Source organism: Scyliorhinus canicula, chromosome 10 (assembly GCF_902713615.1).
Source record: "Scyliorhinus canicula chromosome 10, sScyCan1.1, whole genome shotgun sequence".
Lineage (NCBI taxonomy): Eukaryota > Metazoa > Chordata > Chondrichthyes > Carcharhiniformes > Scyliorhinidae > Scyliorhinus > Scyliorhinus canicula.
This window is the reverse complement of record NC_052155.1, coordinates 59,639,003-59,653,374: the sequence shown is the minus strand read 5'-3', so window position 1 is coordinate 59,653,374 and position 14,372 is coordinate 59,639,003. Positions and strand designations below refer to the sequence as shown.

Sequence of the window (14,372 nt, the reverse complement as noted above, 5' to 3'; positions counted from 1 at the left end):
GAGATGCTGCCAGACCTGCTGAGTTTATCCAGCATTTTGTTTTTAGTTCAACAATTACCCGCCAAGGTGGCGGCACGATGGTGCAGTGGTTAGCACTGCTGCCTACAGCACAGAACCCAGGTTCGATCCCAGCCCCGGATCTCTTCTATGTAGAGTTTGCACAATCTCACACGCGTCTCCTTGGGTTTCACCCCAACCCAAACTTGTGCAGGTTAGGTGGATTTGGCTTCGCCAAACTGCCCTTAATTGAAAAAAAAAATTACTTGCCAAGACACTGACATATGTGTTGAGATTATGTCAACATCACTGCCAAAATCAAGGACCTCCACCACCTCTTGGGAACACAATCACCTCCAACCCAATGTTACACATGATCTTGACTTGGACAAATACTTTTATTATTGATTTCTTGTTACCAAGCAAAAATATGGAACACTTTACATAACACTGGAGTATAAATCACTGCAGCAACTTAAGGCAGCCCAGCACAAGAGAAACTGGGGATGCGCAATGCAGCATCAGATCCCAAAAAAGGTTCTCTTTTTAAATTACTAACTGCGAAGTTTGCCGGGAGAGGTTGATGGAATTTCCACCTCAAAAAAGTTCTAACGGCACTCATTCTTACTCTGCTTAGCAAACAGTGAAGTCTATGGAAAATTATGGATTTTTTTGTTGCATTAATCTACGTTAAGATATATGGTTAAGCACTGCTGATTATTCTGTCATCACCTGATAAGACGAACCAATCGAAAAATATCCATCTGCTTTTCAATTCAAACAAGTTATATTTGAACTACCTTCACTGCATTGGAGCCAACAGTTGAGTTTCCTGATGCTGGTTTTTACTGATCTTTCTCAAGAGTGAAAGAATACGAATCACAGCATTAATTTTGAAACTGTTTTTTACTGGTGTCATTTTAAAAAAAACTGCATTTGGAAGTCAAACTGCTGGTGCTGTTAAACAAAATCTATTTAGAATCGGATATTTTGGCCTAGCAAGGGAAACGTCTGTTAGCTCACTTTACACCTGTATAATGGATTGGTACTATATAGTAGAGATTAAAATTTAGCCCAGCTCTCAAACTTGGTGCTTCAATAACACCACGTATTCCCCAACCCCATCAAAAAAGTGTAAATTAATCTTCTATTTAAGGGTGACTTTGAAGTAAAAAGAAAAATTCAGAATAAAATCACACACATCTTTAGTAATCTCTTCACAATATTTTTTTTAAAAATGGCTTTTAAGTACATTCTCATACATGACAAACCATTTTCTATTACAAAGAAAAATGCTTACTGTGTAACATCTGAACCATCAAACAACACAATGTTGGTTTTCCAGTAAACACAAAAACGCAAAAGATATTTTGAAAATGCAATTAAAAGTTAACAGGCCTACAAATGCAAAAATCAAAATTGTGGAATTCTTGACAAGGATTGAACTGGACAAATCGGGTACATTTATCAAGAATGACTTGGATCACATATGCATTCAAATATTTAGGTATGGAATTGGACTGTCAAACGCCAAAACCTGTAGGCGTTTTGTAAATAACTTCCTATGTTTTTAACAAATGGGAATATGTTGCAATTTGGTTTTTCCTTAACCTTCAGAAACAGGAATACCCTCATTCGAAGAGACAGAACAACGTTCCACTCAAATCTCGGCATCAATTCAAAACCTGCAAAGTCACTTTAAGAAAATGTTCCTTCCGTGAACACTTACACAATGGGCGAATAAAACTTCATTATGAAATGCTTTTGGTAATTTAATCTCCCTGTGGTCTAATGCTTCTTCTAATTATTAGCTTGGCTGGGTTTTGCTTACTGGAATAATGCTACACTTCCAAGCCTATTGTACGTATATGTACACTTCCATTGTGCAAATCACTATGTTCAGAGCAAAACTTGGTCAGCACAAGTCTCTCACATCACCTTTACTTGCCTTAAATAGAAATTGGTGTAAGTGGGGGGAGAAAAAAATGCTTAAAAAGTTACACTATTATTATCCAGGATATTGAGCAGTTTAAAAGATTTCACTCAATCATCCTTTTACAGTGAAAAATAAAATTGATCCAGAACTTCTGCATGCTGAAGTTCACTACTGACGTTTACTTTCAACCATCTAGACTGTGACAGCATTTAACTTTCAAACCCCATCAAAATCAAGAAACTAAACAAAGTTAGAATGTAGTCTTGTAAACTATATCAATTGAGTCAAGACAAAATATAATATTTACCAAGAGCAGTAAACTAGAGCCAACTATTTTCTGGCAACACGCGACAAAAAACAATTTCAACAGGAATCAGGTTTGCCTGAGAGTTACAAGCAACAACAACTCAATTAAGTTATTTATTCAGTTCAGTGGAACCAGTGGTCAGACAGCAACTGTCTTTGACTTCAGAGAACCCAATATTGGATTTGTTTAAAAAATAAAATGCAGGTTCCACTGTACTTATAGCAAGCTTAGTTTGACATTTCTTTTTCCAATTGGTTTCTCATTCAGTTCACGAACGGCAGCCATTGCTTCAGCAACTGTTTCAAATGCAATTACCGCGTCGCCTGCAGGTAACCCCTTCTCATTGTACCGTACAGTGACAGACTCTGGAATAACACGATAACCATAGAAGAAGTCCAGTATTTCATCAACAGAGAATTTGAAAGGCAGATTGCAAGCTTTCACAACAGCCATGCCATTGGACATTCCCATGTGACCTTGATAGCCGGAATCAAATCGAGATCCAAATCCTCCTCCACTGTGGCTGCCAAAATTGCTGTTTCCAGTGTTAAAACCTCCATAAAGTCCTTCTTCTTGGCCATACCTGGGTCCTGGCATGGAGGACACAGAATCCATATTACCAGAAGATTCAAATAAATACTTTTCTAATTCATGCATATCATGAGATGAGTGATCACCACCCCTATCATATGAACTGAAGTAATCACTCTCCTTTTGACCTTTTGTTCTGTCATGCACAGAACCGACACCAAGCACCTCTTCTGAAGCAACCAGCTTTAGCACAACTTCGCGTCCGCCAAGCCTTTTACCACATAAGCGCTCAGCCCTTAGTACTTCATCTTCAGACTTGAACTTGACCAAAGCCTCCCCTAGTCCAAGGCCATTACTATCAACAAGTATTTGGACCCCATGATCTGCCACACCAAATTCTTCAAAGAATTTATAGATCTCGGATTTGGAGATATCAAATGGAAGGTTACGAACATAAATATACAATCTTGATGAGGAGTATGCTCCTTCTCTGGACTGATATCCTTTTTCTTCACTTCTGCTAGTAGATTTTTCTCTTGATCTTTGCTTAATATTGTAAACCAACTTTAACATGGCTTTTTTAGCAATAGGATACAGATAAATTGCCCGATGTGCAATGCATTTCTTATGGTATCTTAGAGCGTTATGATATTCAACAGCGTTTTTAAACTTCACAAAACCCTTCTTAACAATTTTACCATGGTCGTCATATACAAGAAAAATCTGGTCACCTGTTATATTCATTTTGTCAAAGAAATTTCGTACATCTCTTTTTGAGGTGCCATAGGGGATATTTTTCAACTGCACCCAATAATCTTGATCATGAGGCGAACGGGATCGTGACCTGTGCCTTCGAGGTGATCTTGATCGAGTTCGAGAACGGAAATGTTTCTCTTCTCGAGGGGAACGACCTCTATTATCTCGATTTAGATCGTAATGCCTATCTTCTGTGAACAAACCCGTGCCCTCTGAAATCCATTCAAGCTTGGTGGCTCGATACACCTCCACAAATCTCTGTCCCATGTATTTCTTGTGGCGCTTCAGCCCTTCAGCAGCATCCCAAGGAGTAGCAAACCGTACAAAACCCACTCCATTATTCAGACCCCGATGATCAGTTTTTAGATTAACTGCTTCAACTTGTAAACCGTGGAAGAATTCTCTTACTTGCAGTTCTCTTGCAGAATATGGCATGCCTTGCAAACGCAAGTAAACATCATCAGAATTAAAAGCTCCTTGTTCTCTCCTTTGAGTGGGGTAAACTGAATTGTCAAAGGGATCCATTGCCCCAGAGCCATTAAATTTATCCAAACTATCACTCATTGCTCTGGAAGACATTCCAAATAAAGCAGACATGGAAGAAGGTGTACCAGGAATGTTCTGTGGAGAAGATAAAGCCATTGCAGACATAGTACCGCTCATCATAGGATCCACGTGAGAGCCATAGTTGTTCATATCAGAACTTCCAATATCACTGGGGTGAAATACATTCCTATTAATTCCATGTTTCATAGCTGCAACTAAGTTTTCAGCTAGGGTGGAAGATATGCTACCTAACCCACCCATGCCAGAATTGCCGAATCCCGACCTTTCATAACTTGATGTTTCTCCACTGGAGCGTGTGTATCTCATACGACTCATCTCAATCGTACTCTGCATTTCATTTCTGCTACTTAGTGTTAGCTTTGTTCTGTTCCCTTTAAGAAATTCACCCGATCTCAGCAAAGCAAGCCGTGCATCTTCATCTGTAGCAAATACAATGAATGCATCTCCCAGTTCACCACCAATTATATGCACCCCTCCATCAGGAATGGTTAATCTAGAGAAGTAGTGACGAATATCCAAGGTCCCTGCAGAAGCTGGGAGCCCCTGCAAGCGGATGACCACAGCCATGCTGAGCTCTACCAACAGAAAAAGTTACCTGCAGGCAAGAAAGGCACACAGGATGACGTCAAATTATGTCAAAAAGGTTCTGGATACTGCATTAACTTCCAAATATAATATAAACAAGTCAGAAATGCTCATTTTTAGAATAAAACAGATTCTTCTTCCTTGGCACAAACTTTCTTTTTTTTTTTAACATGGAGTTTTGCTTCAAAAATAGAACCATCAAATCTCAAAGCTCTTAACTCATGAACCACCACCAAATGCACTGGACTTGCTTTTGAATACGACCTTCATGTCACAGGTTCTCCACAAGGTCTGATAAATGACTGAAATTGTATTTAAATGTGAAATGTTATACAAAATATCTCAAGTTCTAATGGCTTCATTTGCACATCAATGCCATATCAAACCTACTGTCCACCCAAGTGCAGTTTCCTACTACTACATTCTTCCTTCTCCAAACAAGGAATGAGAACCCAAGGTTTAAAATTCCACTGAAATTAGTCCAAAACAAAACATGACCTTAATTTCCCAATTGAAACCTAGGCCCACCATGCAGAGTCCATCACATATTTTCTCCCATACTGTAGTGCCCAGTCTTACCAATTAACTTCACACTAGTGGTGGGCAAATCTTACTTCCGTATACACACAAAACAATCTCAAGCCAGTAACTGTAATAATAACAATCTTTATTATTGTCACAAGTAGGCTTACATTAACACCGCAATTAAGTTACTGTGAATGTTCCCCCCATCGAGTATTCCTCTACTCCATGAAACAAACAACTCCATAACTGTAAAATCCTTGACTATGCCATTTTCAAAATAATTCCAGGCATTGAGACATTCATTACTGCTGACTCAGCCGCCCTTGTGAAACAAATCATTCGGAATGATGGATGGCTCTGTCAAGTAGAAATATCAGATACTGTAGACTGGATTCCAAGTAAATTTTGACAACACAATTTACATTTCACACATCCAGAATTATTCAAAGTTTGATCCTTTTGAAGTAACTATCCTTAGGCTTATTGTGACTTTAGATGATTATTTGCTCCAAAAGGAAACAAATGGAAAGTGAAAATGTTGTGGTGTGAAATAGACACATTTTAAAATTGACTCTAAATGGACCACGCAAACCTCCATCTGCTCAGATAACAGATTTCTGATCTAGAAACTGTAGAGCTGTAAAATTAGTATGATGGGCAGGCAACATGTACCATTTGCACAGGTTTCTAAAATAAAGTAAGATGGCAAAGAACTGGCAGAGCTTAATTGTTTTCAATTGCATCTGTATCCCATTACTTTATTTGCCTTGCAACAACAAACTCATTTGAATTACTCCCATGGATTGGACTAAACAGCAGTAAACTCAGCAATTTCACGAATCTAAAGATCATATTCACCAAGATTTATTGGCAAATATGTGTCACCCATTTTCAAATGAACAGAAAAATTCTCCAAAAATGCTACTCAAGACAAAGTTAAATTCTAGTTCTGCACTCGATATCAAGATACTTGGTGCAGGAGAAATAGCCCAAATAAATTTGGAAAACAATGAAATTGCATATTTTCTAATTATTGCCTATGTGAAGAAACTGCATTAAAATATGCAGTTTTTTGCATAGAAAAGGCAAGTGTTCTAGAGCTGGCTATGCACAATAACAAGTTCCTACCTATACACCATCACTGGCAAATCTACAAGCTTGAAAAAAACTTTCCATTCTGGCTCAGCGATCACTTTTCACAACATTTGCATAAAAAACCTCAAGTGCCATTGGAGGGGGTTACAGGACAATAATTAGGCTAATGCTTTAGTTTATCCCAATTGAGAGATTTTCTGTTATCTATCATCTATACGTCACTTACCAGTAAAAAGGAATTTCTTTTTAAGTTGAAGATCCTCTGACAAGTTCGTTAAAATCAACGCTATAGACTGCAAAAAAATTCAACAAAGTCAAACCTGTAACAAGCACAATTAGAACCAAGATAATGTTGGGATTATCAAGCTAAGAATTTCAACTAGCTGATTTCAAATGCATTATTCATACTTGATGTGTTCACTCTTCCACACCAAATATCCAAATCAATTAAAAAATCTGGATTAATTAACAGATAATCTTATTATGTTGTTTCGTATGTTTTTGCAAACCTTTATGTGCATCCTGCATTGGATTTTTATTGTCACATGTACCGAGGTACAGTGAAAAGTATTTTTCTGCAAGCAGCTCAACAGATCATTAAGTACATGAAAAGGTACACAATGTAACTACTTAAACACTGGCATCAGGTGAAGCATACAGGGGTGTAGTGTTAATGAAGTCAGTCCATAAGAGGGTTGTTTAGGAGTCTGGTAACAGCAGGCAAGAAGCTGTTTTTGAGTCGGTTTGTGCGTGTTGAGACTTTTGTACCTGCTGCCCGATGGAAAAGTTGGAAGAGTGAATAAATTGGGTGGGAGGGGTCTTTGATTATGCTGCCCGCTTTCCCCAGGCAGTGGGAGGTGTAGATGGGAGTCAATGGACGGGAGGCAGGTTCATGAGATGGACTGGGCGGTGTTCATTCTAGTTGAAACTAGTGATTTTACACTATCCCTTATAGAATTTTTAAAAAAACCTTCCGCCCACATGAGACCTAGCTTCGCCATATTTTTTTTTTGGGTACAACAGAATTTATCAAAATGCAGTCACAGGTGTTGATAAACAGTTTCAAAAATGTTAAACCCACTGCTCGTCTAGATCTGATGAAAATTCAATCGAGAAAGAACTCAAAGGTGACAAGAAACTGAACACAAGGAAAAATCTGATAGAATATTAAATGATTTTTAAACAACATATAGGGCCTTTAAATATGGCAAAGCATCCTCCCCCCCCCCCCCCCCAGGCGATTAACAGCAAATTAACAAGATATTAAAGGCAAAAGAAATTGCCAAAAACTCGCTCAAACATTTACGCTTTTAAAAAGTCGCGGGGGACGGCGGTATCCAGGGCTGAATATCCGCTTGATGGAAAAAAAAGTAAAGCAGAAACTAAGCAACTGCAATTTTAACAATTCAAAAATCCTGTTCTCTAGTCAGGCGGTTCACACTTCTTCGACCATCGGAGGTTAACAATGATCTAAATCAATATGCAATGGCGCCTCTTTACTCTTATTTGCCTATGGAAACCGCAAAAACCACATTAGCAGTTTGGGTGACAGCGCTCATTTTATAAATCAAACGTGTTGGTTTCAACTACCTCATTGTTCAAACACAGCGCAGCCTAAGAAATGAATCTGTGGCTCAACTGGCCCTCGTGTAAAATAAATAAAATTGCCCTCTTTTGAGTTTTCTTTTGTTCCCCCAAATCGGCAGGATTTTACTTTCTTAAATGCAGATCAGGCTGGCCGAGGTAACAGTGAAGAATTCAAAGTCCAAACTCCGCTCCAAAAGGATCGATAAGAACCAGTGTTTGAAAATGGAGCTGGAACCCCCTCCCCCCTGAATCCCACACAGCACCCGGGGGCGGGCGGAGATTATCGGACTGTGACTAAAAGTACCCCCTCCCCTCAGCTCCGCTTCCAAACCGGGCGGCCTCCACCACGAGGAGACCAGCCTCCCATCTAATGGAGGAAAGGCGGCGGCACCGGCACCTCGACCCACCCGGAGACGGGGGAGACCGAGCCCCTCAGCCGACTAAAACCGCTGCTTCACCCGCCCCGTGGAGAGCGAGCGAGGGAAGCAGCGCTCAAGAGAAGCCAGAGTGCATACCCGACCGACTGCCCCCTTTCTTCCCTCCCTCCTCGCTCTCCTTGTTCTTTCTCCTTCGCCCTCCGTCACCGACACGATGGCGCTTTCGCAGCGTCCGGAGGGGGGAGGAGGAAAGGTCCCGCAAGCTCTGTACTGATATTTATAGAATAAATCGGATTACCGCCAGAGCTTTGTACGTCTTTAAAATTATTTCAGCATGGGTGTTGATTTTTCATTACCGGAGTTTTGATCCGGGGATGTGCGGTTTATATTAAAAGTAAAAGGGTTAGGGTGAGGCACGGAGCTGACAGGACCTGGCGGCCGCCCCGGTGCACTGTGGGATAGCGGGACGGTTGGCTGCCGCCATGGTGGTGGCGAAACTGCAGTTCCGCGGCACCCCGCTGGCGCTGCTCCTGCTGCCAATGGTGCTGCTGCCGCTCGGCCACAGCCTCATTCACTCCGTGCCTTTCCAAACCGTGCAGGACTGCACAAAGAAACAGCATTTCGATATTTCTCGAATGGCATGCAGGTTTTGCGGGGACCACCAGCAGAAAAGTAAAGATGGTGGGTAAAAGTTGTCGGTTTGCGTAGGGGTGCCCAGTACCAGATACAGAAATCACTGCAACTCGAGCTTGCAGTTTGTTTTATTACACATGTTGGATATATATGTAATGAATATATATTAATAGGAGTAAGTCACAGAAAGTTTACGACCCAGAAAGAGGCTAATTTTGAATCCTTGCAGTCTAGAAGGAGGCCATTCACCCCATCGAGCCTGCACCACCCCTCTGAAAGAACACCCTACCTCTACCCACTTCACACCCTGTCCCCGTAACCCCACCTGACCTGCACATCTTTGCACTTTGGGAGGAAACTGGAGCACCTGGAAGAAACCCACAGGGCGAACGTGCAAACTCCACACTGACAGTCACCGAAGGCTGTACCCGAACCTGGGTCCCTGGTGCTGTAAGGCAGCTGTCACTGTGCCACCTGTGTTTAATAAGGACACAGTGAGTCCACACTGAGTAAAATAAGAAGCAAAGTTTTATTTACACAAACAATATGTACACTACCTGGTAGATCACTACCAGGTTCCGAATCTGGTCTGCATCTTATTGGCTGACATTTTATACATTGGTTAATTGAGATACCCTGCCCCTCGCTGGTGAATTCGTACTCCGCAAGGAGCATGGGGAAGTCAAGCATTCCCACATCATAGGTCCCGTGTGGGATATTACAGTCTGCATGCCTTTGTTGACAAAAAACGAGCCACCAACCTAGCCGCATTTTGTAGCATTTGGTAGGTAGCTGTGCAGGTTATGGCACTTGAAATGTAAACCCAGACACTTTGTAATGAGCTTGAGTATTTATGCCTCTATTATCTTTTCAGACGGTGAGTTCTAGAACTTAACAATCCTCTGGGTGAAAAAGAAAATCCTTATCTCCCCTCTGATACTTGTACAATTCACTAAATCTATGCCGATTCTCCCCCCACCACCACCACTAATCTCTCTACTAAGGTAAATGGGCCCTTTCCTTCCACTGTACTCAGGCCCCTCACAATTTTGTGCCTCCCAATCAAATCTTCCTATAGCCTTCGCCTCCAAGAAGAACAACCGCAGGTAAATTAATTAATGCAAGTAGTTGTAAACGGAAACGATATGATTGTGATTACAAAGGATATCAAAGGATATGGGGGAAAGCAGGAGTTGGATGATCAGCCATGATCATAATGAATGGCGGAGCAGGCTTGAAGGACCGAATGGCCTCCTATTTTCTATGTTTCTATAATTACGGTGACATGGCTGTAGGGTGATCAAGGCTGGGAGCTAAATATCCAAGGGTATTCAATATTTAGGAAGAACTGGCAAAAAGGTGGTGTTGGTAGTCAAGAATGAAATCAGTTCAATCGTGAGACTATTCTATTATTGTCTCAGAACACCTAGATGTAGAAGCAAAATAGAAAATGCTGGAAAAACCTAGCAGGTCTGACAGTATATGTGGAGAGAGAAACAGAGTTAACATTTCAAGTCTGTACGACTCTTCATAAGATTTAGAATCAGTCTGGGTGGAGCTAAGGGCAGAGAACATTAATGGGAGTTTTCCATCAGCCTCCAAACGGTAGTGGTAAAGTAGGGAATGGCATTAAACAGGGAATTAGAAATGCATGTAACAAGGGTGCTGCAGTAATCATGGGTGACTTCAGTCTATATATAGACTGGGCAAACCACATTAGCAATAATACAGTGGAGGATGAATTCACGGGTGTTTCTTTTGGGACTAATATGTTGACGAATCGACTACGGAACAGGCTATCCTAGATTTGCTATTGTGCAATGAGAAGGGATCCTTTAGGGAAGAGTGACCATAACATGTAGAATTCTTCATTGGGATAGAAAGTGAAGTAGTCTAATCTGAAATGAAGGTCCTAAATTGAAACAAAGGAAACTACAAAGGTACGAGGGGTGAGTTTGCTGCAAGAGATTGGGTAACTTCATTGAAAGGCATGATGGTGGATAGTCAGTGGCTAATATTTAAGGGATGAATGCATGCATTGCAACTGTTATTCCTTCCTGGCACAAAAACACAACGGCAAAAGCAACCCAACTATGGTTAACAAAATAAATTAAGGCTAGTATTAGATCCGAATGGGATTCATTTAAAATTTCTACTAAACATGGCAAGCCTGAGGATTGGGAGCAGTTTGGATTTCAGCAAAGGAGGACCAAGAGACTGACTAAGCGAGGTAAAATAGAGTATGAAAGTCAATTTGCAAGGAATATAAAGCAGACTGTAACACCTATAAGTATGTAAAAAGAAAAAGATTAGTGAAGACAAATGTAGGTCCCTTACCGTCTTAAATGGAAGAATTAATACTAAAGAACAAGAAAATGTTGGAGCAATTAAATAACTACTTTAGTTCCATCTTCATGGAAGAAGACAGAAGGCAGAAATAACTTCCCAGAAATGCCAGGGAAGCAAGGGTCTAGTGAAAAGGAGGAATTTAGGAAATTAATATTAGTAAAGAAAAGTACTGTAGAGATTATTGGGACTGAAAGCCGATAAATCCCCATGGCCTGATAATCGACACCTCAGGGTACTAAAGTTATCACCTTCCAAAATTCTGTAGATTCTGGAACTGGCCCGGCAGATTGAAAAGTGTCAAATGTAACCCCACTATTTAAAAAATGGAGGAATGAAGAAAACAGGGGATTACAGACCAGTTAACTTAACATCAGTCGTAGGAAAAATTTGAGAGTCTATTATAAAGGATGTGATAACGGCACTTAGAAGATATCAATAGGATTAGACAAAGTCAACATAGATTTATGAAAGGGAAGTTTTATTTGACAAACCTACTGGAATTTTTTGAGGATGCAACTAGTTGAATAAATAAAGGAGCACCAGTTTTTGTGGTGTAGAATCCCGACGGACGAGAAATACCAATAGGATGCACAGTAGGATACAAAGAAAAAGATTGATTAAGATACACTATCTGAACTCCTACGCCCCAAAGAGTCACCCTCTCCAACCAGGCTGGGATTTTTGTACTGTAAAGCCTTCCCCCATAAGGTCCGCTCCCAATTACTGGGGGAGTTCATCCTTGTTATGAGTTAATGGGAATCTGATTGTACACACTCCCTTACCCCCCAGGGGTTATAACACCCATCCCCTGCCCCTCCCTCCAGGTCCGGAGAAATGTCCATGTCCTCTGGCCAATCTGTGGGATCTGTGCTTGGTGTCGGCGTTCCGGCGTTTAAGGGGTTCGACCAGGAGGTCTATACCTGATCAGTGAGCAGTGCTTCTACGCTGTGTGTCGAGGCTAGACCAGTGGAGCTGGTGTCGGATCGAGAAGCGGGCGTGGATATTGGCATGGGCATTAATGGTTTGGGATTTGAATCTTCCTGCGGCTAGACGTCCATGTCGGAGTCGGGATCCAAAAGAACAGCATCGGGCATCTTGACCTCCTGGCTGTCGACGGTCAGGCGGTAGTGGCGGAGGTTGTGGCTGGAGGATCCACAGAATCTGGGTGTTGGTGGGGTACTGGTAAGTCTTGGAGGTGGCTGTGGATGTGGTCCACATGACGGTTAGATTCCTGACTCAATGCCCGTACAGAGTAAGATGCGCCACCCCCATAGTCGCATGCGATGTGGTCCTCTAACTAAACAGAAAACGGACCAATTGGGGTTCCCAGGTTCCATTTTGTCAGCTTCTTCATCCCTCTTTTAAATGTTTGAACTGGCCAAAAGGGCCATTTGAGACCGGGTGATACGGTGCGGTCAGCACGTGATGGATCCCATTCGCGGCCACAAATGCCTCAAACATTGAACTCGTGAAAGCAGCTCCATTGTCAGACACCAGTACCTCTGCGATACCATGTGGGCTGAAGGTGTAGCGCAGGTGGTTTGGCCATTCCCAAGGGTGCAACAGCACCGCTGCTGAAGTTTTCTGGTGCTCTTGGCATGGCCTGCATCATTGGGCCAGCTTCTCTATATCCGTATTGATGCCCAGCACCAGACGTAAATCTGCGAGTGAGCATTTTCATCTTGGACACCCCTGGGTGTCTGTTATGGAGGTTCTGTGGTAAGGTGAGTCGCTTGTGCTCCGGGAGGATTACCGTGCCTCCCCAAAGGAGGATGCTGTCCTCCATGTTGAGCGCCGGAATTTTGGAGGAATTGTCAGGTGACCAGCGGCGTGCAGAGGTCTGGTGATGCCCGGGGCAAATCTTGATTATATGCCCCAAAGACTCAAGTATAAGGCCTAATATACTGAAAAATATTATGAGAAAGGAAAACATTTTGAATATATAAACACAGATGAAACATGAAATAAACGCTTTATTCGATTTTAATATTAATCAATCAAATTTATTAAGTTCTTTTCCCCAAATGATACCTCCTGTCACAAAACACCTGAACTACTTCACTTTTACATCAGCTGTGAGAAATTCTTTTTCAATGCTTATTAAAGCCAGGTTGGTCAGTTGCTCCTGTGACATAGAAGACCTCAGATATGTTTTTATTAATTTCAGTTTTGAAAATGACCTTTCACAGCTTGCGACTGAAAATGCAATTGTAAGCAGTAACCTGTATGAAACACACAGCGTCGGAAAGACATCCCTCCCATACTGCAGTAAAGACTCCAGAGCATCTTTAGGATCAGGGGGAACTCTATTCCCTCCAGCTCGAAGGAGCATCACAAAATCAATAATTTCGTCATATAACTGAATTGCAACCACATCATTGTCATAATAATTTGCAAAGTCTGAACATTCCTTTTTTAATTTCTCTCTTTCTTGTTCATCTTCAATCACTACTGAATTCAAGTTCAGAAGAAAAGAAAATCGGTCACTGAGTCTTTGAAGACGGACACTGCGGTCTTCAATTTCAGTTTTTAATCTGTTCACAATCTCTACCATTACTCTATTCATTTCTTCTTGTGCCGTCAGTCCACTATCTCTTGCTGACTCTCCAGGCATTCTTCTTCTTCTCCTTGTTCGTGCAATTGGTATTCCCCAATTTTCACAATATTCATTGGCTAAATCTATTGCATTGTGGATAATTTCGTCATTCTTCAAATTCAAGATATGAATAAGTCCTCTCAGATCACAAGAAGCTTCATGGAACCCCATTTTCGGATCCTGCAAACGTTTGAGACTTTCTCCACTGATGATAAAACTGAGTACCAAAAATTTAATAAAGCTATAAACGGGAACTGTTGAATAGAATTAAGTAGCGATCCTGCATCAGATTTAGTTTCCCTTGAAAATTCTCCTTCCAGCAGGTGTTGAAGGCTTGCAATAACGTTGTCACACTCTTCGTGGATTACTTGCACAGCATCATGGCTGGAACTCCATCTTGTGTCACACTGTCTTTTCACAGTCCGAGTGACAAATGATTTTAACACTTCCCAACGAGAAGTAGATGAAGAAAAAAAAAGTAAAGAGTTTTTCTAGAATGCCAAAAAATGTAACAACAACAGGTTGCACCTC

The 14,372-nt window shown here is 41.3% G+C and overlaps 2 protein-coding genes across 7 annotated transcripts in view; one reads left to right on the top strand and one right to left on the bottom strand.

Annotated features, from left to right (window-relative positions):
- Positions 1–1,185: 1,185 nt before the first annotated feature.
- On the bottom strand, positions 1,186–8,462 carry LOC119972411 (RNA-binding protein 12-like). 4 transcript variants are annotated; one of them, XM_038809041.1, is made up of 4 exons: positions 8,402–8,462; positions 6,526–6,592; positions 3,503–4,689; positions 1,186–2,830 (listed from the first exon to the last, which is right to left on the bottom strand). In XM_038809041.1, exons 3-4 carry the CDS (start codon positions 4,659–4,661, stop codon positions 2,457–2,459), a joined length of 1,533 nt encoding a protein of 510 aa, XP_038664969.1. In that variant the 5' UTR covers positions 4,662–4,689; positions 6,526–6,592; positions 8,402–8,462; the 3' UTR covers positions 1,186–2,456. The 4 variants fall into 4 exon arrangements, with proteins under 4 accessions (XP_038664969.1, XP_038664966.1, XP_038664968.1 ...); XM_038809038.1 differs by having other exon boundaries at positions 1,186–4,689; XM_038809040.1 differs by lacking the exon at positions 8,402–8,462 and adding an exon at positions 8,294–8,395 and having other exon boundaries at positions 1,186–4,689.
- A 270-nt stretch (positions 8,463–8,732) lies between these two features.
- The window catches only part of tmem67 (transmembrane protein 67), a 356,662-nt gene continuing 351,022 nt past the window's right edge, over positions 8,733–14,372 (top strand). For all 3 annotated transcript variants that reach the window (XM_038809034.1, XM_038809035.1, XM_038809033.1), the window contains exon 1: positions 8,733–8,944. In XM_038809034.1, the coding sequence (XP_038664962.1) occupies positions 8,746–8,944 (199 nt within the window). In that variant the 5' untranslated portion in view covers positions 8,733–8,745. The remainder of the gene's footprint in view (positions 8,945–14,372) is intronic.